At 55.5% G+C, this 22,930-nt stretch overlaps 2 protein-coding genes across 9 annotated transcripts in view; both read right to left on the minus strand.

The window, feature by feature from the left end:
• Positions 1–390: 390 nt before the first annotated feature.
• On the minus strand, positions 391–7,152 carry Inpp5e (inositol polyphosphate-5-phosphatase E). The gene is made up of 10 exons (XM_090330947.1): positions 6,696–7,152; positions 3,850–3,973; positions 3,534–3,631; positions 3,125–3,249; positions 2,647–2,766; positions 2,444–2,551; positions 1,988–2,149; positions 1,784–1,899; positions 1,397–1,533; positions 391–1,146 (listed from the first exon to the last, which is right to left on the minus strand). The coding sequence occupies exons 1-10, from the start codon at positions 7,064–7,066 to the stop codon at positions 1,014–1,016; spliced, it is 1,494 nt and encodes a 497-aa protein (XP_090187073.1). The 5' UTR covers positions 7,067–7,152; the 3' UTR covers positions 391–1,013.
• Positions 7,153–8,407: 1,255 nt separating this feature from the next.
• Positions 8,408–22,930, minus strand: part of Sec16a (SEC16 homolog A, endoplasmic reticulum export factor) — a 39,121-nt gene continuing 24,598 nt past the window's right edge. For 3 of the 8 annotated variants that reach the window (XM_090330944.1, XM_090330943.1, XM_090330937.1), the window contains 12 exons: positions 20,828–21,070; positions 20,198–20,280; positions 17,393–17,545; positions 14,929–15,006; positions 14,428–14,484; positions 14,190–14,301; positions 13,702–13,839; positions 13,452–13,549; positions 12,391–12,465; positions 11,547–11,606; positions 10,611–10,688; positions 8,408–9,089 (listed from right to left, as the gene is read on the minus strand). In XM_090330944.1, the coding sequence (XP_090187070.1) occupies positions 9,021–9,089; positions 10,611–10,688; positions 11,547–11,606; positions 12,391–12,465; positions 13,452–13,549; positions 13,702–13,839; positions 14,190–14,301; positions 14,428–14,484; positions 14,929–15,006; positions 17,393–17,545; positions 20,198–20,280; positions 20,828–21,070 (1,244 nt within the window). In that variant the 3' untranslated portion in view covers positions 8,408–9,020. Of the gene's footprint in view, positions 9,090–9,854; positions 10,533–10,610; positions 10,689–11,546; positions 11,607–12,390; positions 12,466–13,451; positions 13,550–13,701; positions 13,840–14,189; positions 14,302–14,427; positions 14,485–14,928; positions 15,007–17,392; positions 17,546–20,197; positions 20,281–20,827; positions 21,071–22,930 lie in introns of those variants that run through there. The other 5 variants (XM_090330940.1, XM_090330938.1, XM_090330941.1 and 2 more) reach the window with 5 other exon arrangements.

A 22,930-nucleotide genomic window follows, 5' to 3' on the forward strand; every position in this document is an offset into this window, starting at 1 on the left:
GCCTAGAACCCAAGCCTTGTGATGGGAAAAGTCCTCCAAACACTACTCATTTCAAGCCCCTTCACCGTGAATCTGGAGCAGAGCGCCCCAGTAACCCCGTTGCTTTCAAGTTTACGTCTGCTTTAGAGGCTGATACTAATGAGCTACGTGGGGTTTGCTGCGTTGCGTGTCTTTCAGTAGGGGCCGCTCTAGCCTAAGGAAATAGCCTTTCCTGGCTGACGCTGCCCCTGGACTACTGGTTGGTGGTTGACAGCTTTGTGTCACAGGGGAAAAGGGCCTGCGTACAGACACTTCCAAGATTCAGTCTTTGGCCATGAAGAGTTTACAATTCAGTATATGCATTTATTTAAAAATATAAATATGGAAAAATAAATAATTTTAGAAGACTAGTGTGGCTGTCCCTAGATTTTAATACACTCAAGGCTACAAATTCAAAGGAGCAGTGGTGGCTTTTAGGCTCTGGGGGATAGGAAGCGTGGTGGAGCTGTCTGGCCTACAGCCTAAGCAACGAACAGCTGGTGCCCTTCTGTGGCAAGCCGTCTGCAATCCCTCCAGGTTTCTGAGAGCCGTGCTTGGCCCAGGGGAAGTTGGTGACGGTGACGCAGCCTAGAGCCCTGTGACGCAGCCTGGACGTGTCTGACTGGCCTCTGGTACCAGGTCCATGGCGGCTGGGGTCTGAGTCTCCAGAGAACCCCAGCCCCAACCGAGATGCCCGTGTGAAGATGCTCAGGGGAGACGGGCTAAGGCATGGGGCATGAGGCCAGGAAGCTGCTGTGCCCAGGGCTGGGTCCCCTCGGGCCAGAGGCCTGCCACACGCTCACAGGGAGACGCCACGGTATGGACAGCTCACCAGTTCCTTCCCCAGGCCTCCGTCCACTGCTGCCCGTCACTGCAGCTGCTTGGAGAGGAAGCAGGAAAGGAGGGCCCCAAAGGGGCGACTTTGGCCTCTGTAGCGACTTGTGGTCAAACGTTTGCCTGCGCTACTGTGACCCACCAGTCTCCAGTGGGCCATTTCAGGAAACGGTACAGATGGTGCTAGAGCTCTGGTTCTTCAGCGCTTGCTGTTTCTGCATCTCTTTAGAAATCCGTCTTTTAATTCCCATTAAGTACAGTTCTCGATCAAACTTGCCAGCAGCTAGTGGGATGCTGCGAAGGAGAAAGTGTCAGGAGAGTGCCCTTGACTGCCCTCCACCCCCCGGCAGGACGAGGGCCTTTCCTTGGAGAGGGCGCACAGCCCCGGGTCACAGGCGGCGTCTCTGCACGTGTCCTGTGGGCTGTGGGTCAGGAACTTCCCTGGGCTGCGGCTGCCCCAACCAGGAGGCCACCCACCTGAGCACAGACAAAAGCCACGGGGGCCCAAGCTCCAGTTGTAGGGAAGACACGGAAAGGGACTTACTTGTCTCGCCCTGGCCGCACTCTCACCCGGAACAGTGCATACACAGGGCGATGGTCAGACGTCTTGACCCCAGGGCAGGACGAATACTTTAAGGGACAAATGTCACCTTTGTGGCGGCTTCTGTACAAGACCCGGTCCTTAAGGAGACAGAGAAGCAGAAGCAGAGCTAGTGGTGCCTCCTGCCACCCAGCTCTCTGGCAGCCCTGGGGTTCCCTGCAGTCTCAGATGCCTTGGAGTAAGGCCAGGCCCAGGGCCCAGGCGAGCCCCGGTGAGCTGTGCCCAGCCCCGCAGCTCACAAGAGGCCTTGTCCCAAGCACACTTCTCCAGGCGGTCGTGGCCTTGAGGTGGCTCCCTGGCTGGATGTCACTGTCGCAGTGCGGGGCGTACCGTGTAGGAGGGGGTTCTCTGCTTGGACGTGCTGTCGTAAGTGTCCTTCCCAATGTCAAACTTGTAGGATGGGAGGAAGTGGATGTCGGGCTCCTGGAAGCCTTGGAAGATGGACCCTGCAAAGCACTGTGGGTCAGCGGAGCTCAGCTCAGCGAGCCCGCGCTCTCCAGCCTCACTCATGCCGCCCAGTCCCTCACCACCCACCTTTCTTCATCTCCTGGGTAAGCTGATCACGCTGCAGCAGTGCAGGCACGCCCACCTCCAGGTCCTGCTTCAGGACAGCCTCCACTGCCCCTCGTCCTCCACTCAGGCAGAAGTTGAAGTCCCCAAACCAGAACACCTCATCGAATCGGGTAGTGACATCCGCTGGGCACACAGGGAAGAGGCATTGGCGCTGCCCTCCCGAGCCCAGGCCATGCAGAGGGACTTCTGTGCTGCCCTCCCAGAGCCGCAGCCAGGCGGCAGGCGCCCAGCTCAGGCCTTGTGACTGAGCGGAGACCAATGCAGACCACCCAGCCTACCACCCAGGCACCAAACTGATCCTCCCCCTCACCCAACACCTGCCCGTCTCCTCCACCCAGCAGAGGAGCAGCGGGCCCAGGCAGCACGCGCAAGTCTCAGCGAGAAACTTCCTGCACGCCGCAGAGGTCGCAGCCTCACCTGCGCTGGAACGGTAGGGGTTGGTGTCTGGCACCGTCCTGGGCAGGGCCAGGGTCTGGATGGTCTTGGCATAGTCCATCAGCCTCTCAGCCACCTTCCCGTCTCCTGCTGCGGTGACAGAGGGTGGGGGTGAGGCCTGGCACCCGGCCTCCGACGAGTCCAGGGTGGAGCGGAGGCCGCCAGTCCCGGGGCAGCTGACTCACAGGTGAAGTGAGAGGTGATGAAGAGGAAGGAGGTGCCGAAGAAGGTGAAGCTGATGCCCAAGGCCCCCTTGGTTTTGATCTGAGACACAATCCTCGTGGTCACCGTGGAGCTCTCCACCTCTGCGGGGGACAGAGGGCGGCTGGGAGGCTGTGCGGCCACGGCCGGGAGGGAGAGTGCCCGGGCGTGCGCAAGGAACGCCCCCACACGTGGCTGATGGCGCCCTGGTGTCTTCCACTCACACCCATGCATGCGCGTGCACGCACACACACACACACACACATACACACACACGTGGTTGATGGAGCCCTGGTGTCTTCCACTCACACCCATGCATGCGCGTGCACGCACACACACACATGCACACACATACACACACACGTGGTTGATGGAGCCCTGGTGTCTTCCACTCACACACGCACACACACCCACACACACCCACACCCACACCCACACGTGGTTGATGGCGCCCATGCTTACCCGAGCAGAACCACATGAGGTCCCTTCGGATGAAGAGGGCCATGTACAGCACCCCGTGTGCCGCCGAGGACAGCAGCACATAGCGGGGGCCCAGCGTCTCCTGCAGCCGCGTCTCCCACTCTCGCCTGGGGGAGGAAGAAGGGCAGCTGGGGCACAAAGGGCCTCGGCCCCACGGCCCCACGGCCCCACGGCCCCACGGCCCCGGGAGCTACTGAAGGAAGCCCAGGGAGAGCACTGAGCGAGAGACACCGTCAGCTTGGGGGCAGCGCTGGGTCTGAATTCAGTCCCCGACCATCCTGGTTTTCGAAGGCCCAAACCACTGTCCAAGGAGGCTGGGGCTCACAGCCCGGTCCCTGCACCCCCAGCACCTCGTGAGAGCCCGACGGGGCTCAGCAGGGCCCACGCCTACCTGTCCGAGCACCCTTCCTGGACCCCAATGACGTAGAGGTCCTGGGTGTAGTCGGCCTCGCAGGGCAGCAGGAGCTCGTCCAGGCTTACCGGGAGCTCCTGCAGAGGAGACACGGGGGTCCCCAATGCCACCAGGCCCCTCCCCGGCCCGTGTGCGATGGAACAGCATCCACTCTGAAGCAGGGACTCGGCTGCCTCTCCTCCTCCCATGTGTCTCCTCCCCGCCCGTTCCCCGGCACAGATGCCATTGGGCTGCCCAGCTGCCCTTGCTCCCTCACGTGCGGGGCCCGCAGCAGCCTGGCTCCGGCAGCTCTCACCTTCTGGCCCTGCATGTTCCAGGTGGCCACGAAGAGGGCCATGTTCCGGTCCGGGAAGTACCTGGCCAGCTCGTCTGCCCCCAGCAGGGCCCCGCTGGCCAGGAGACTCCCCTCCAGATAGCTCCTGCAGAGGGAACACAGACCAAGGCCCGTGTGAGCGGTGGAGCGGGGCTGGCTCCAGGCTCTGGCCCTCAGAAATGCCCCCAGAAAGCCGGCGAGCCATCTCCCCTGGCGTTTCCTGAGCCAGACCAGACTCCTCCCCAGGCCAGGCCACCACTCCAGGGTCGGTTGGGACAGCACCAGCACGGCGGGTCACTCTTCTCAGCTGACTGGGGACCGAGGGCATCCCCGTGGCTCTGGAGATCGCACAGCGGCCCCATCCACCACAGGGCGTGGGTGCCACTCGGAAGCCATCCAGTTCTGTCATGTTGCTTGGCTCTGCAGCTATGGTTCAAGAGCCACAACAGACCCCATGGCAACGAGACATGCGCTGTGTGCCCAGAGAACTGCTTTACAGGCACTGAACTTGGAAGGGGATGGGATTTTAGCCATTTAAAATGGAACCTGCGCTGAGCTGGTTGCCTGTGGCCACACTTGCCGGGCCCCTATCAATCACTGCTGCCCTTTCCGAGCAGTGTCTCCTGCCCGCAGAGGGCTCAGGCAGCACAGCTCCGCTGCAGGTCCCTCTCCTCACGGTCCCTCCAGCAGGGCGGAGGCTCCACCATACAACCTGTCCAGCCTCTTCTCTCTAGAAGCCTTCCCTCCACAACTCTGTCCAAACCTCATCCTACTCTGCCTGGCCCGCGGGCGCTGCTGCACCAAGAGCCGTCACCGTGCACTGTGAGTAGCTGGTAACAGGATGAGGGGCCCGATCCAGGCTTTCCTAGGGCAAGCCTCGGGCAGCCCAGGCCAAGCCACCCTGCAGTGGCCTCGGCCAGACTGGTCTAGGCACTCTGGAGCTGACAGATGACAAAGGAGAACAGGCAAGGCGCAGTGGCTCACGTCTGCAGTGCCAGCTACTTGAGAGGCAGAGATGGGAGGGATGACTGAAGGCTGGAATTAATGAGAGCGTGTCTCAAGGAAGCAAGCTGGGGGTAATAGCACACACTATAAGCCATAGGAGGAAGGGGGCTGGTGAGGCAGATTTGTGTGTGGCTTAAGTGGAAGAGCAAAAAACTCTGACGTTCCAGTCTCAGTGCTGCTAAGGAAAGGATAAAAGCAGTATGTTGTGCCCCATGAGAATACCATAAAATCCAAATTTCCATTCTTAAGGCCTGGCAGACACCAGAGAGAGAAGTCTCTCTCTCTCTCTTTTTTAACCAGTCCTGGGGCTTGAACTCAGGGCCTGAGCACTGTTCTTGGACTTTCTCAAGGCTAGCACTCTACCACTTGAGCCTCAGCACCACTTCCAGCTTTTTTCTATGAATGTGGTACTGAGGAATCGAACCTGGGTCTTTGTGCATGCTAGGCAAGCACTCTACCACTAGGACAAACTCCCGACCCCTAGAAGATTCTTTTAAAGGGGACCCCTGTGTGACCTGTTTAACAGAGGTGGCAGATCCTGCCTAAATGGGCTCGTTCCAGTGTGGTGAGGGTTCACCTGCAAGGCTAACCACAGGCTATCTTCTCTGACCTCAGTGGGTAGACACTCAGAAGGTGGCTTTACTGGACAGAGTCTCCCCAGAGTGAGGGCTCCAGCACCTCTGGGTGAGGCCAGCCTGGAGTTTTGGGAGCCCTGGTTCAAAGTCTGGGGTGACACGGCCTCCAGCCAGGAGAGCTGCTCCAGGAATGCAGGGCAGTATGGCTGCCCTCTTCACTCTGGACTTCTGCCCAGAGCTGGACCTGCTGGGCCTGGCAGGATGGCTTTGGGAGGTGAGGGCAGTTGCACTGCACAGGCCCTCACCAAGACTGGACTTGGAGAGGAGGTTGGGTGTGTGGACAGGCTCTGGCCTCAGGAAAAAGGCTCCTGTCAGGTGAGCTCATCAGGCTGGGAACACGGGGGCCTGGGCATCCTCAGGGCGGGACCTGGCCCACAGCTGGTGAGACCAGAAGGAGCCGTGGAGCGGGGCGACAGCCAGCTGCACACTGGACGCGGGGCAGCTACATCTCCTCATGCTCAGAGGCTCCCTAGAATGTCCCGGACGGCAGAGGGCAGAGGGCACGCAATCCGTGCAGCTCTTCTCCGCCTGTGAGTGCACAGGGCCACACCTGCTGAGCATCCTGATAAAATGCCAGCTTGTAACCAGAGGTCATGGGAGAGGCATGCTCAGCCCTTCCAGTGGTACCCCAGGCTCCTAGAATACAGCTGTTAACGACAGGACAGGAGTAGAGGCGTGACTCAGAGAGCGGGCTGTGAGTGACAAGCAAGCTAGGGGAGACTGTCAGATCTGGAGTTCAACTCTTGGAACCAGGGGGAAAAAAATGGGATGGTGGGGGGAAGGGAAAGGAAGGAAGGAAGGAGGAAAGGAAGGAGGAAAGGAAAGAGGAAAGGAAAGAAGGAAGGAAGGAGGGAGGGAGGGAGGGAGAGAGGGAAGGAAGGAGGAAGGAAGGGGGAAACGAGCGCAGAGCTCCACACTGCTCTGAAAAGCACCACCACCGAGGCAGACGGCCGCTGGCAGAGCCGGAGGCCACATCTGTGACCGTTACCCCAGGTGCTGGGGTCTCCAGGGTGGCGGTTCACAGCCCGCCACACCCCAGCCTCTCGGCGGCGGCGGACTTGGGCGGGCGGACCGGCTGAGGCTCCACAGGGGGCAGGGGCCGGAGGCGAGGGGTGTGACGGGGAGACGCCCCCCCAGCTCCGCCCCTGCTCCTCCCCGCCCCCCCTCCGCCCCCCCCAGGCCCCCTACCTGCTCCGGAGGTCCTGGGCGCGGATGGGGGCCAGGAGGCTGGCGCAGGACCTGGCTGCGTGGGGCGCGCGGTCGTCCCCGGCCAGCGGGCTCCGCGGGCGGCCGGCGCCCAGGCTGCTGTGGGCCCGGAGCAGCCCGCTGGGCCCGGGCCGCGGCGCGTCGGCCTCGCCGGCCTCGCCGGCCTCGCCCGCCGTCCTCCCGGGGTCGCCGGCCGGCGCCGGGCGCGGGGAGCTCCGCGAGGGGCCGGCGTCCCCGGGCGGGCCGTCCCCGGGGCGCCTCGGCGCCCGGCCGCGGTCGTCCAGGGACAGGGCCCGCTCCCGCCCCCGGCGCGGCGGCTCGGCGGGGCGCAGGCAGGCCGCCTCGGACGGCATGGGGCGCCTCAGAGCCCGGCGGCCCGGCGCTCGCAGCTCGACGCGCCGGGCGGCTCCCTCGCTGGCCGCATGGCGGGAGCCGCCCCGGGCCCCCGGCCGCGCCGCTGCCCTGCGCCGGGCAGCTCAGGTCCGACTGCGCCGGCCTGGGCGCCGGGGCAGGCAGGGCCGGTACGGCCACCGTGGCCCTAGCAACAACCGCCGCCCCGCGCAGGGGTCGCCGGGCTCCGCTCAATGGCCCGCGACCGCGCCGCCGCCGCCACGGGCTGCACGCCCCCCGCAGCGGCCCCTGGCGGCCGGAGGACCGCGAGGCGCCGGCCCCGCCCCTCCCCGAGGCCCCGCCCCTCCCCGAGGCCCCGCCCCAGACGCCGTCAGGCATCCAGCCCGGGGCAGGCAGACCCCGCCCCCAGCGCCCCAACAGACCTGCAGGCCTGGTGCTCAGCACTCCCGAACCCCGCCCAACACAAGCCACGGGGAAAGTACTTGAGAGCCCAAAATATTTTATTTAACTTTGCATTTAGGAAAAAAATAGCAGCTCCCACCTCCTAGGAAGCTTCTTGAATCAAAGTGGTTGGCAGTGGACACAGCGGGGCGGGGCCGGACTAGAGGGGCGGGCCTTTCTCAGCGACTGGTGGGAGCGGATGGATCCAGGCATACCCGTCTATGGGACACTCTAAAACTACTCTGGGAGGAGGGGAGTCTCTCCTAGATGATGAAGTGAACCAGAAAACCGGAAAGGGCTGTGCTAATTCCACATTCTACAATGTCTACACTTAAATTTTAAACACCAAACAAACCGTTTATGTTGCCCCAGCAGAACCTACCCAAATTATTACCTACTGATTTTTATAAATATTTAAATATCTCATTTTTTTCCCAGCCTCTTTAGATCAACAGCAAGGATAGTTTTAAAAACAGTTAGTGAAGCCTTAAAGCTCTGAGTGCAGAGACAGCTCTCCTGCAAGGTGACATGGCTGAGTTGCCGCTGGAGGTCCCCACGTGGGAATTAATTCAGGTTTTGAGAAGCCAAGTTCCAGGGAATCTCGAGGGACTCTTTCACGCAGTCCTCGTAGGCACTCCCAACTCCTCCAAGGATGTGTGCAGAGGACAGCTGGCCAGATGGAGGGCACACGTGCCCCTCTTGGTGGGCAGTTTCTCCGTGCTGGGCCCAGCTACTTCCTCTGGGAGGAGAGTCTGGCCAGCTGAAACAGTGCCCAGAACCACAGACCAGGAGCTGGTAGCCATTTCCACACCGCTTCAGCATGCCTGCCGCTACAGAACCCGGCAGCCGGGCCACATGGCATCACCCACAGTCCTCACCAGGCCACAGAAAGTGACCAGAGACAGCCTCCTCAGAAGCCAGGGCTTCCCTCCTGCATGTGAGCCAAGGCCACTGGAGGCCCTTCCACCCCATCCTTCCTCCGCTGTGACCTCTCCCCAGCTCTCAAGACAGGTAGAGCTGCCAGGGTGGCATATGCTGGGGCCAGGGCTTCCTCTCGTGGGTCAGGCACTCATGCTTCTCTCAGTGTGCTGGAAGAACCTGGGAATGGGACTCATCTGCACTACTCAGCTGGGGCGCAGGGAGGCCCTGGCTCCTGAGGAAGAGGGAACGGACTTTCCTGTGGACCCGCCCCGCCCAGCCTCACTTCACACGGCTCCCTCAAGTGGCTCAAAGAATCAGCATCCTTAAGTCAGCTCAAGTGACTCGGAAAGGAACACTCTTCTTTTACGAGAACGATCTTTTGTCAGATTCACTCTATCCAGCATCCGAGAGAAACAGTGGAATTGATTTTGCAGCCATTCACACACATGGGCGGAAAGGAGGGAGACGCACAGTGTGGCCGGCTCTGGACTGCTGCCGCGTCCACTGGAAGCCTCCAGACCCTAGGCAGGCAGTCGGTTCTTGGCGAACAACAGCCACCTTGGAGTTCCACGTGAGAATCCAAAGTGAGTGACTCTAGTTCAACACCGGGTATTTCCTCTGGCCAATTCTCCCCAGTCTTGAGCTCGCTGAGGTGGCAGAGGTCTGCAACAAAAGAAACAGCACTGTCCAGTACATGTCCACTGGGCACTGCCCAGGGAACCCTAGAGTAACACAGACAAATGGACACACTCCGAGTCATGGCTACAGCTACGGGAACGGAAGAGCTAGCCCCCGATTTCCCTCGAAGGGACAGGGATTTCAGCACCCCGTGTTTCCTACTGTATCTAGTTTGCTGCTCTCAGGGCCACAAGGAATGAGGCTAATTCGGTAGTGTTGCCAGCTGGCTGGGAAGCCTGGGGTGGACAGTGGCCAGCTGGTCTGCCTAGGCCATGTGGCACAGGCACTCCTGGACACCAATGGAGACAACACCAGCATTTACTCTTCTCCCCTCTCAAGACTTTACTAGGATCAAGCCCAGGGATCTGGCTCACTAGACTACAGGTGAAGAAAAAGGTGGAAACAAAAATGAGCAAAACATAAAGCCACAAAAGGGACACTGGTGTAATTGGGACAGGACAGTCCTGGCTGGGAGTCTTGTCTTCTCTTCCAAGGAAATTGCAGGGAGCACCAGAACCCAAGAGGACTGATGTCAGGCATGAGCAAGGAGGCCTACGGGCACCTGCCCAGCTGCAGGGGCCCTGAGTTCAATCACCAGTAGTACTGTCAAAAGGGAGAAAAACTAGAATCAAGTCCAGGTCTAGCAAGTGGCTAAGAGCAGGGTCTTTGTGACAAAGGAGTCATGTAAACTTCACACTCAGAAAGTCCAGATGCCCACCAGAGCCGAGCCTTCCCTTCCCCCATCCCCCCAGAGTGCCCCACTGGCCACACCCAAGACGACATGCCCCAGGCAGGAGATTTGACAGCATGGGAAAGTACCCACAAGGCCTTGGAGCCAGAGATGTGTCTCCAGGCTTCAGAGAGGATGAAGGGCCTGGAACCCCATGACGGGCACAAAATATGGCAAAGTCATCTTTAGTCCTGAGGAAAATTCCTGCCCAAGAATTCTGCCCAGTTCAACCCTCAACCCGATGACCAGGCACCAGGGACTTTCAGACATGGCAGGTAGGTCCCTACGAAGTCACCACCATGTCATGAAGCTCCTGGAAGGTGTGCCGCCAAGACAAAGGGATTGTCTGGGAAAGACAACAGGGAGGGTGAGCAGTTCCAGCTTGGAGACAAGTCCCAGGCTCCATGACAGCAGGAGCCCTAGAGCCCAGCGTGGGGGAAACCATGCATCACACACTTGGCCCCCACCCAGTGTAGAGCAGGAGCCCCAGGGGTCCAGACCCTCCCCTCCTGTGGAGGGGCCACCAGAAAAGGCCTGAATCTGAAGATCCCAAAGCAGTGACAGGAGCAGGGCATGAATGGAGGCGGAAGTCGGCTGAGAACCCAGGGGAGGTGGGAGAGATGTGGAATGGAGGAGTGGCCAGGCCCGTCTCCTCACACTTCTGTGAGTAAGCAACTCTGGATGAGAAAAGGAAGAGTCTGGGGAAGAAAGGACACATCACTGAGCAGCACGGTGCCAAGTCAGCAGGGACTCAGGCAAAGGCAGATGTCACTCACCTGTACTAAGTGCGCAGGGTTGTAGAAGGGCACTGCTCCGCCGGGAGGGGGCCCCGCAGGGCCCTGGTCGCCTGGAGCCTGAAATACAGAGAAGCCACATCAGCCACCACTGCCTCAGCTGCAGACACAGAGGCCTTCCTCGAAAGCTGCTGATGCTCCAAAGAGTTCCCGTGCGGGGCAGAGACGGCTCTGACAACGCTGTGTCATTATGGACGGCAAGTATCAAAGCAACATGCAGAGTGAAATGCTTTCAACACCACCACGTGCAGGGACAGTGCAGGCCACAGAGATGCCCAAGCAGTCGGGAGACCTGGAGTAGGTATGTGTCACTACGCAGCTGACAGACCAGGTCTCCCCGCCACACACACACAGAAGGTGAAGCACTCCTTTTCTCCCCAGAGCAGGCACAGGACAACCTTCAGACAGTCCTGCCGCTACACAGCTGGCCTCACACAGACTTCTTCAAGCCTGCTCAGCATGAAGAAACCTTTCCTCCCAAAAGGGGCATCCCTGGACATGGCACTGTGGCTTAAAGTGATAGGGTGCTAACCTGGAGCAAAAAAGCTTACAAACAGCACCCAAACCTCAATTCAGTCCCACAACCAGCCCCTCCCCCCCAAAAAAAAAAATCCAAAGGGGGCGGCCTGACCTGGGAGACGCTGCCAGGCCAGGCCAGGCCAGGCCTGCCTTATATAAAAACCAACTTATCCAAGTGCTCTGAAGCCCATAGTCAGTGCACAGACGGGACAGACAGGTCAGCTGGACCGTTACCACACAGTCTCCTCCTTAGGGGAAGGAACACTATGTCTCAGAAGGCGTGGCTAAGACAAGGGCGTGGTTAGTAACAAAGTGTGCAGGATGATGGAGCAGCACTCTCACGGGGGCAGTTGTACACACACCAGCCCACAGACGAAGAGAGCAGCCAGCCACAGGTACCTGATGAAAATGCCGGCTCACTTCCTGTGAGAGCGAGCTCACTGAGCTGCAGCGTGAGAGCTACGGAACAGCAAGAACACACACAAGAAACACACGTGATGTCAGCATGCAGGGCTGCGCTCGGATGCCGCCCCCTGGTAAGCTGTCGAAAGCTTTATGATGACATTAGGGTCAACAGAATCCAAACAGTGAAGAGCCAGAGTTAGCTCTCTCCTACTTCAACACAGAGCTTGTGTTAAGAAACCTTTAAGTCTTAGCCAGGAGCCTGGCTTTCTAGTGGTAGAGTGCTCGCCTAGCATGCAAAAAGCCCTGGGCTCGATCCCTCACTACCACATACATAGAAAAAAGTCAGGAGTGGTGCTGTGGCTCAAGTGATAGAGTGCTAGCCTTGAGAAAGCCTAAGGACAGTGCTCAGATCCTGAGTTCAAGCCCCAGGACAGGCAAAAAGAGAGAGGGGGAGGGAGAAAGAGTGAGAGAAAGAAACCACAAGTGTTGCGGAGTGGGGAGCTCTGTCCAGTCCTTGGCCTATACCAGCTTCACCTCATTACGTCTCAAAATTCAGGAACCCTGACAAAGGAAGGTGTCACCCCACACAGCCTGGAGCTCCTAAACAGTGCTCAAACAAGCGTCGTGTTTTTCCGGGACGGGACGTAAGGCTTTTCAAGCACCTTGTTCTATATGCCCATCCTCTGTTTTGCGTCTGGACTGCTCTTTCCTGTTCATTCCCACTCTTCTTCCAAAGCTGGAAGCCAATGGCTTTTGATAGTCAAGCTGAGCTTGCCACACCTTGACTGGAGGGCTGGGGCACGAATGGGGACAGGGAACAGGCCAGTCCACTCCCTACCTCTCCTCCCAGGGAGCCATCCAGTGTGGAGAGCGGGAGTTCAGGCCCAGGGGCTGATGCTGAAGAGCTGAGCTCCTGGGAAAGAAACAGGAGAGGTGGCAAAACCCAGCCCAAAGAATTGAAGTCTTCTCACCAAGAGGAAAACTACTGGAAGCACCTCGCCAAAAATGTCATGTCGAAGGGGTCTCCCAGAGCCCCGCTGCTCTGCCTAGAGGCGACAGCACAAACACAGTGTGTCTGGCCTGGCCGTGAGGCTGCGTGAGGCCCGTGGGGCCTTCTGATTCACGCCCAGCAGCACTCCCTTTCACAGACACTCAACGAGGGGGAGCCAGGCTGACCCAGGCCCAAGCTTCCCCAGTAACTGCTCCTTTTAGGTAAGCTAGGCTGAGCTTGTGTTACTTATGGCTACACAATTTCCTATTTCTTTTATAGCTTGTTTTATGATTCTTTAAAAACAATGGTCAAATACCCATAAAATGTACTACCCTAATTCAAAGTGTACTACACACTCTCCCATTGATTTTTTTTTTTCCTTTTTGCCAGTCCTGGGCTTGAGCTCAGGGCCTGAGCACTGTCCTTGGACTCTCTCAAGACTAGGGCTCTACCACTTGAGCCACAGCACCACTTCTGGCTTTTTTTTTTTTTCTATGTATGTGGTGCCAAGGAATCGAACCCGGGTCTTTGTGCATGCTTAGGCAAGCATTCTACCACTAGGCCAAACTCCCGGCCCCTGTCTCCCACTGTTATGCAGCCATTACCACCACACATCTCCGGAACTGTCCATCTTCCCAACTGGAACTGTCCCCTAGAAACAGCAGCCCCCAATCCCCTCCCTGGCCGCTGGCCCCCCACTTCTACTTCTATTCAAGATGTGTGTTGAATAGTAAGAACAGAAGGCCATCTGTGCACACATGACACAGACAGGAGCAAGGGAAGCGGGTGCCTGGAAGGACAGGACGGCAGGCGGCAGGCAGGCGGCAGGCAGGCAGCAGGCAGGTGGTAGGCAGGCAGGCAGGCCCTCCTTAGGGTTCTCTTCTTCCTTCCCACTGTACTCCACTTACCTGGGCTTCTGAGCTGGATTCTGGCTTGGGCTGAGCCCCAGCTGGGACCTGTCCCTTGCTGCTGCCAGCCCGGTCTGCAGGCTGTGGCTCCTCTCCATCTGTGAACAGGGGGGAGGCCGTCACCCCACCGCAATCCCAAGGACACCTTTCACAAGCCTCCCGGTGGGAGGTCTAGGCCAAGGCTCCCAGAGAGACTGGACAGGCCAGTGTTTGGAGCGGGTAAGGACCTGCTCAGGCACATGCTGCCTACCTGGATTTGGTATTAACAGATTAGGAGGGATTGGGAGGGGGGCGAGTGGCGCGAAGAGGTCGGCGGGAGCGAGAGCTGGCTCGTTCCGCTGAGTCCCACTTGGGTTCAGAACATCCACATAGCGGGCTCTGGATCCACCTACAGAGGCGGGGAGAAGCAATTTCAGACGGGCACTCCAGGTGACTTCAGAGTCCCCCTGCACCAGCAGAGCCAGCAGGAGCCCGCAGGAGGAGGGGTCCCACTCGAATCTGTGCCTCTGCGAGAGGGCTCACTCCGTTCCACCGTGTCCCACACGTTTCACAGTGGCATTTCTAACCCAGGGGACACATCTGCACCCATGCAAAGAACATCACGAGGGGAGAAGTGGACTCTGCCCCACGGGTCTACCTCCACAAGCTCTTCAGTGCTACACAGCGGCTGCCCAGTGCCTGCTGAGCAGCTTCACGCGACACTACCCAGAAACCTCTCGGTGCTGCAGTGGCCATTACCTGCTTTCCTAGAAAACATGTTCACTGAGGCTGTGGGAGGTCCTGGGGGCCCAACGGGAGACATCTGTGGAACCCTGGGGAACGACGTGGGAGGTGGGGGTGGCGCCTTCTTCTGCAGAGGGAGAGATGGCTCAGCAATCCCCCGGGTATCCCAGAAACCCACCAGGCCCTTCTGGAGGAAGGGCTAGAGAGGAAGGAAGGCTTTCTTCCTCTGGCAGCCGAACGAGGAACTGCTTACCTCCTCTTCTGGCTCATTCAGATTCACCCACTGGTTTTTTTTTTCATCCCAAACAATCTGCCAAGGTTTTAAAAAGAAAAAAAAAAGTCAGTAGATTGAAGCTCAACAAAATAGAATCTGACCAGTTTGGAAACACTAAGCTCCAGAGAACAGGTGTGTGTCTACATTCAATTCTGAATCAGATGTGCCACACACCAGCAACAGGCAACCTTTAAAACAACCTGCAACCAGGCCAGGAGTCTGGCCTAGTGGAAGAGGGCTTGCCTAGCATGCACAAAGACCCAGGTTCGGTTCCTTGGTACCACATACATAGAAAAAAAGCAGGAAGTGGTGCTGAGGCTCAAATGGTAGAGCTCTAGCCTTGAGAAAGTCCAAGGACAGTGCTCAGGCCCTGAGCTCAAGCCCAGGACTGGCAAAAAAACAAACAAACAACAACAACAACAAAAAAAAACAAACCAAACAGCCTGCAATTTAGACTGTGCTCCATTTCATAGTACTCACAGATTTGTTCTTGTCATCTGGCAAATAAGCTTCTGTCCTTTTCTTCCCAGGGAGCCAACGGGAGAACCAAGACTCACTCTAAATACAAAACACCACAAGAGCCTTGAGGATGACAATGCGTGCAAAGAGCCCGGCATAGTTTACAAATGCTGTCTGAGTCTGACCCCAGGTGGACCCATGGAGACCGAGGGTAAAACAGGAAGAGGGCCAGCCTAGGGATCAGTGTTCAGGGAGGACAGTGTCAGCGTGGGAAGAGAAGCATTCTGTGAATGAACATCCCTGTGAACGTGCTTAATGCTACTCAACTCTGCCCTTGAGAGGCTCAGGCCTTTGATCGCAGAAACTTGGGAGGCAGAGGCAGGAGAACTGAGCCAGGAAGACACTCATGTGATCCTATCTCTACAAAGGACTAGAAGCATAGCTCCAGGACTAGAAGCATGCTTGCCAGGGGGCCTGGGTTTAATCCTCAGGAATACAAAAAAGGAAACGAGTGGAGAAGGATTGCATGAAGATGCTCAATCATGTGTACCTATGTCTGCAGTGCCTCCAAGACCTCTTGAATGTGAGGCAAGTGGGCCACCACTGAGTCGCACCCCCTATTCTTTTTTTTTTTTTTTTTTTTTTTTTTTTTTTGCCAGTCCTGGGCTTGAGCTCAGGGCCTGAGCACTGTCCTTGGACTTTCTCAAGGCTAGAGATCTACCAGTTGAGCCTCAGCACCATTTCCGGCTTTTTTTTTTTCTATATATGTGGTACCGAGGAATTGAACCCGGGTCTTTGTGCATGCTAGGCAAGCACTCTACCACTAGGCCAAACTCCCAGCCCCGCACCCCCTATTCTATATGTATCTTTAGGAGAGCTCACATTTGCTTTCTCAGGAGAAAGCAAGCGTCAGACTCCTCCTCACCGAGGAGTAATGGCAGGTAGACAGTCAGGAGGCTTCAACACAAAGCCCTGGGGTTTTCCATGTACAGAGAACCTGGGTGACATAGAATGCACTTTCTGCCTCACGAGTGGCTTCTATCCAACAGGAAAGCAAAGCCCCAAAATTCAACCCAGCAACAGATCCCCTAGTTCTATCTGGAAGTACGCAGCCTCAACACCTGACCTGGAGAATGCCAGTGCCTGCTCACTCCAGAACTGGAGGGCTGGGGAGCTGGGCACCAATGGCTCATGCCTGTAATCCTAGCTCCTCAGGAGGCTGAGATCTGATCAGGGTTCAAAGCCAGCCTGGGTGGAAAAGTCTGTGACTCTTATCTCTTAACCACCAAAAACTGGAAGTGGTAGTGGTTGATAGAGCACTAGCCTGAGCAAAAGAGCTCAGGGACAGCATCCAGGCCCTGAGTTCAAGCCGCACAACCAATAAAACACACACTGAAGGGCTGGGGTTATGGCTGGTAGTAAACAAGCACCACCAAAACCTTTTTAAAGCCAGGAGTGGTAGTTCACGACTGTAATCCTAGCTACTCAGGAGGCTGAGATCTGAGGATCACGGTTCAAAGCCAGCCTAGGCACTAACGAACCTGAAACTCTTTTACCGTCAATTAATCACTAGAAAATGAGAAGTGGGGCTGTGTGATTCAAGGGGCAGAGGGTAGCCTTGAGCTGAAGAGCTCAGGGACAGCGCCCAGGCCCAGAGTCCCACGACTCACAAAACAAGACAAAACAAAACAAAAAACACAAGAGCAGGGCCAGGAAGTTTGGCCTAGTTATAGAGTGCTTGCCTAGCAAGTATGAAAACATATGCTTGGATTAATGCTACTGCGAATTCAAGAAGTGTCAGTAAGACTAGGATAATAAAAGTTACTATATGTATGAAGGCCCAGGTTTGATTTCTCAGTACCACATACATAGAAAAAGCCTGAAGTGTTGCTGTGCTCAAGTGGTAGAGCTCTAGCCTTGAGAAAGCTCAAGAACAGTGCTCAGGCCCTGAGCTCAAGCCCAGGACTGGCAAAAAAAAAAAACCAACCCCCCCCCCCCAAACAGAAAAGAGAATGGGAGCATTTGCCTACTAGGTAATGTGTTTTGTGGGGGTTTTACCCAGTTCTGGCTTGCCAAAGCCAAGCAGGGAGCAACCAAGGGAAATGCCACAGAGAGAATACCTGCTGCATGACTTGTGGTGCCCTCAGAAGCACAGTCCAAACAGCAGAGCTGGGAGCAGAGTCTACTATGGCTCACACAGCAGCCACCATGGCACATCGAGGAATGAGACCATGGCCACGTTCTGGATGGAGCTGGTACCCTCCCTCCCTCACGTGGCTTGAAAACTCCACTAGCTGCCTGCCAGTGAACCTGCCGGCTGAGCATGTGCTCTACCTGTAGTCGGCGCCTTTTAAGGAAAGGGCACAAGGTCCACTGTCCTTCACCCTGACTACTAGGTATTGCCCCAGGATGCCGAGCCTCCCCATGGACACCTGTCCAGCCTCTGCCCAAGTGGGCAGGTGTGGTAGGTTTGTCGGGGCTGTACCTTCTTCGTCTCTTTGGCTTCTTTTCTGACTGCCTGTGCAGGTCTCTTCGTCTCAGGAGTAGGTGTCAGAGGTGGAGCAGGCTGCGTTGAAGATGAGCCATTATAATCCCAAGCCGGTGAGCTCTCCAAGCCCTGCGCCATCCTTGAGGTGCCCTGTCCCCAAGCAACACAGGGCGGGCTCTCAACTTGGGTCCTCATGAGGGACCAAGGAAGCCAAGGAAGTGCTTCTCACAACTGCCTTCCCAAGCCAGGTGGGGGCCTGAGGCAGGGATAGGAGGGGGTGGCAGGGACCGAGGAGAAAGATGCTCTCAAGTCCTCTGGTCTGCTACAGACATGGAAACCAACCCTAGCAAGAAGTGCCAGGAAGCTCACGTACACACTGAGGACGAGAGTGCGTAGATTGCCAGCATGCACTCCTCGGGGCCTAGGTGCTATCATTGGGCTTTTTTGCTCAAGGCTGGCGCTCCACCTCTCTAGCCACACCTCCAATTAGAGCTCTTTTTCCAGTGGTTGATTGAAGGTAAGAGTCTCGTAAACTTCCTGCCCAGGCTGGCTTTGAACTTCAATCCTCAGACCTCAGCCTCTTGAGGAGCTAGGATGTAAGTGTGAGCCACCTGCACCTGGCGCAGCATGCATTTTAAAAAGATAATAGGAGGAGGCTCAGCAGGAGTGGCACTGGTAGGGCCGGGAGTCTGGCCTAGTGGCAGAGTGCTCGCCTAGCATGCACGGAGACCGGGGTTCCATTCCTCGGTACCACATACACAGAAAAAAAAAAGCCGGGGGGCTAGGACTTTGGCCTAGTGGTAGAATGCTCACCTAGCATGCACAATGACCTAGGTTTGATTCCTGGGCACCACATACATAGAAAAAAGCCGGAAGTGGTGCTGAGGCTCAAGTGGTAGAGCTCTAGCTTTGAGAAAGCCCAAGGACAGTGCTCAGGCCCTGAGCTCAAGCCCAGGACTGGAAAAAAAAAAAAGAATGGCACTTGCCTGTAATCTTAGCTGCTCAGAAGGCTGAAATCTGAGGATTAAAATTCAAAGCCAGCCTAGGTAGACAAATTTACACGACTCTATCTCCAATTAACTAGCAAAACGTTAGACTGGAGGTGTGTTTCAAGTGGTAGACTATAAGGACAAACACCAGCCATGAGTAGAAAACGTTAAATGAGATTGTGAGGCCCTGAGTTCAAGCCCTGGTATTGCCACATACATCTACACATCATACCATAATCCTGACCACTTGGGAGGCAGAGAACAATAGGCACACAGAAGCCAGCCTGGGCAAAATGTTATCAAGAACACATCTCTAGAAGGGCATGGTGGCTAATGCCTACATCCCAGCTACGTGGGAAATGTAAACAGAAAGATTGCCATCAGATTGTCTAAGGAAAAACTATAAACCCTATCCCCAAAGTAACTAAAAAAGAAAAAAAAAAGACTGGGGGCATGGCTCAAGAAGAGCCACCCCAGTATTGCCAAAATAAAAGACTGAACAGGACTTCAAAATATTCATTCCTGGGCTAAGCCTGTATTCTCATGGCTAAGCTCTCACTTTTGTTTTTCTTTTCTTTCTCCAGTCCTAGGGCTTGAACTCAGGGCCTGGGCACTGTCTTTGAGCCTACTCAAGACTAGTGCTCTCCCACTTAAGTCACAACACCACTCCGGCTTTTTCTATGTACATGGTACCAAGTCTTCATGAATGCTAGGCAAGCAGTCTACCACTAGGCCATACTCCTGGCCCCTCATGTTTGTTTTTCCAAGGATAGGATGCTTAAAACAGTAAAGCTCATAATGCAACTCCAAACTGCAGGAAATTGCTCACTGACAGGACAACCACTGAGGGCTATGTATCTGTAAAGAAGCTTCCAGAGCAGCTTTGTATAAAAGCATCTGTCCTTTCCAGTTGGGAATGAACAGCAGAAGTTATTTGTACCAAGCACCTCTGCTGGTATGAGAGACAGCCTTAGGAAACCAGTGAACGTATCAGGTCCTGTTGTATAGTGATGTGGAAACCAGACAGTTCTCCACTTAAAAAATAGTAATAGCCCAGCACTGGTGACTCACACCTGTAATCCTAGCTACTCAGGAGGCTGAGATTTGAGGATCGTGGTTCAAAGCCAGCTCAGGCACAAAAGTCTATAAGACTCTTATCTCCAATTAACCACCAGAAAACCAGAAGTGGTGCTGTGGTACTGTGGCTCAAGTAGTAGAGCTCTAGCCTCGAGAAAGCCAAGGATAGTGCCCAGCCCCTGAGTTTAAGCCCCAGGATAGCACTGATCGCCACCCCCCCCCCCCAAAAAAAGGAAGAAGAGTAAGTCAGGCATCAGTGGCTCTTGCCTGTAATCCTGGGATTATGGTAAAAAGCCAGCCAGAGCAGGACACTCTGAGACTTACCTTTAATTAGTTATCAAAAAACTGAGGTGGAACCATAGTTCCAGTGGTAGAGCACTAGGTTTGAGCATAAAAGCTCAGGGACAAGGGCCAGGAGTGTGGCTTAGAGGCAGAGTGCTTGCCTAGCAGGAATGAAGCCCTGGGTTTGATTTCTTGGTACCACATATACAGAATAAGCAGAAGTGGTGCTGTGGCTCAAGTGGTAGAGCTCTAGCATCGAGAAGGCCAAGGATAGTGCCCAGGCCCTGAGTTCAAGCCCCAGGATTGGCCCATCAAAATTAAATAAAAATTTAAGAAGGGATTTTGTTATATTTGGGTATTTTTAACCTCTGAATTTTCTCTTTTCATCTTTCCCTACCAATGCCTTTGACTCTTCCTGTGTTTCTACAAAAATGTTGCAAGAGTGGGACAATACCAAATTAGCAAGTTTTCCACCAAAATCCTCTTCGCTTAGCTCTGGAAGGGAGTTTGTCGCAGGCAAGTCCTGTGGTGGCACTCCTGTTAAAGCAAAAGAGAGACAGGGTTGCAGATTGCTGCCTCCCAAACAGAAGGAAGCAGGGCACTGTGGCAGCACTGCCACTGCGGAACAGCCAGGTTCCTACCTGGCTGGACCACACTGGCGTTCAGCCGTAAGAGGAGATGGAAGATTTCTCCCAATGCATGGTTACATTGTTGCTCTTTAGAGCAGGCTTGTATCTTCTCGTGCTCATATGGGCTAAGCTGAGTCTGGGATAGGCAGGAGGGATAAGCACTAACTCTGACCTCCAGATAGAAATCTGTCACCTTCAGCTGTGTATCCCACAGAGACTCCAGATGTCTCCAGGCTCTTTTGTCATGTCTGAATGGCCATTTACCCTTCCTATCATCCTAAAACACAGCTGAGTCACAGAAGTAATTTATAGTGCAGTAGACTCTTATCCCCTTGGGTTGGGGGGCGATGATGTAACTGAAGAGATTTTTTGGTCTACAGCTTCTTCTACCAATTACCTCCTCAACACCAAAGCCAATGTAGTTTTGCCCTCAGGAGAGCACCACACAGACACACCTGGGTCCAGGCTCCTGGTCTCCTGGTGCAGGGGGCCACTCTCTGGGAGCGATGGTGCCCCAGGGGACAGAGGTGGTCCCAGGTATGGCACTGCAGCATCAGGCCTGGAGTGTTCCGGGAGGCCAAGTGCAGATCCTTGGGATCCATAGCCAGGACCCAGCTCCTGGGGGCCCCGGGACGGCCCAGGGAACATGGGCACCCTGGAAGGCTGGGCTGGCTGGTCAGCAGGGAACCTCTGTGGAGCTGCAGGGCACAATGAAGAAGAACAGGACTAGGGTCACAAAGGTTGAGTGCCACATGAAAGAGACACTACACACCCATGCTTCACTCACACAGGGGTGGCTGGCGAGGCCCGATCACCCCATCAGGGGCACTCATCCTGCGTGTGGGAGCATGTCCCCACACCGGACCTGGCTTGGGCGTTCCTGTGTTCATGTTTCCTGCACTACCAGAGCGCTCATGTCCACAGCAGGCTCCAGGCCTGCCAGAACCACCAGCAGAGAAATCCAGACACAGAGGCACATGCCTGTGGCTCCAGCTACCCAGGAAGCAGAGGCAGGAAGACTGCTTGAGCTGCTAACTTTTGGGTAACATAGCAAGACCCTATCTTTAGTTTTTGCCAGTCCTGGGGCTTTCTCAAGGCTAGAGCCTGACCACTTGAGCCTCAGCACCACTTGCGGCTTTTTCTATGTATGTGGTACCAAGGAATCAAACCAGGGTCTTCATGCGTGCTAGGCAAGCACTCTTCCACTAGATCAAACTCCGGGCCTCATTTTATTTTTTAAAGATGGGGGCTGGGAGTGTTGCCTAATGGTAGAATGCTCACCTATAGTATGCATGAAGCCCTGGGTTTGACTCCATGGTAACATACACACAGCAAAAGCAAGAAGTGGTACTGTGGCTCAAGAGGCAGAGCACTACACTAGCCTTGAGCAAAATGTATCCAAAGACAGTGTCTAGGCCCTGAGTTCAAGCCCCAGGACTGGGAAAAAAAAAAAGAAAAGAAATAGGGTCTTAGCCAAGAGTTTAGCCTAGTGTACAGTGCTTGCCTAGCATGCACGAAGACCTCCAGGTTCAATTCCTCAGTACGACATACATAGAAAAAAGCCAGAAGTGGTGTTGAGGCTCAAGTGGTAAAGCACTAGCTTTGGAAAAGCCCAAGGACTGTGCTCAGGCCCCAAGTTCAAGCCCCAGGATGGGGGGGGGGGCAGGGGGGAGGGCACTAGACACTGGTAGCTCTGGTAGCTCATGCCTATAATCCAAGTTACTCAAGAGGCTTACATCTGAAGGTCCCAGTTCAACGTCAGTTAGGGCACACAAATCTAAGAGTCTCCAATTAATTAACAGAAAGTCAAAAGTAGGTGAGGCTCAAGTGGTAGAGTGCCAACCTGGAGTGAAAAAGCCAAGTGAGAATGCTAGGCCCTAAGTTTAAGCCCCACTACTGGTACAAAAGATGAAAATAAAAAAGAATAAAATGAGGGCCGGGAGTTTGGCCTAGTGGTAGAAATGCTTGCCTAGCATGCACGAAGCCCTGGGTTCCATTCCTCAGTACCACATACATAGAAAAAGCTGGAAGGGGGGTGTGGGGGGAAGGGAAACGGGTACCAAGACATGTGAAAGGGTATCAATGTATGTGAATTAATGCACCTTCTATCTGGCAAATATCATGTAACCCTTTTACTAATTACAATAAAAAAAATAAAATTAAAAAAAAAAAAAGCTGGAAGTAGTGCTATGGCTCAAGTAGCAGAGCGCTAGCCTTGAGCAAAAAGTGTCCAAGGACAGTGTCCAGGCCCTGAGTTCAAACTCAGGCAAAAAGAAAAAGAAAAGAATAAAATGAAACTATCCTGGAGAAGTAAGGACAAAGAACATCAACTCTGAAGGAAAAAGCCAGCTGGGAGAGGAGTGGGATGGGTGGGCTGACAGCAGGGCGAGGGGCTGGTGGCAGCGAAGTCAAGAATGTGACCGGAATACCAAGAGAGCAGGGAGGGCGGCTCCAGAGGTCGGTGGACCCAGAGGTCAGCGGCCCTAGAGGTTAGTATCTGTGGGTTGCTACAGGCACACTCCATGCAAGCTGTTACTCCCCCATGCAGCCCCTCCTAG

Source organism: Megascapheus bottae, chromosome 3 (assembly GCF_031878675.1).
Source record: "Megascapheus bottae isolate mThoBot1 chromosome 3, mThoBot2.hap1, whole genome shotgun sequence".
NCBI classification, from domain to species: Eukaryota; Metazoa; Chordata; class Mammalia; order Rodentia; family Geomyidae; genus Megascapheus; species Megascapheus bottae.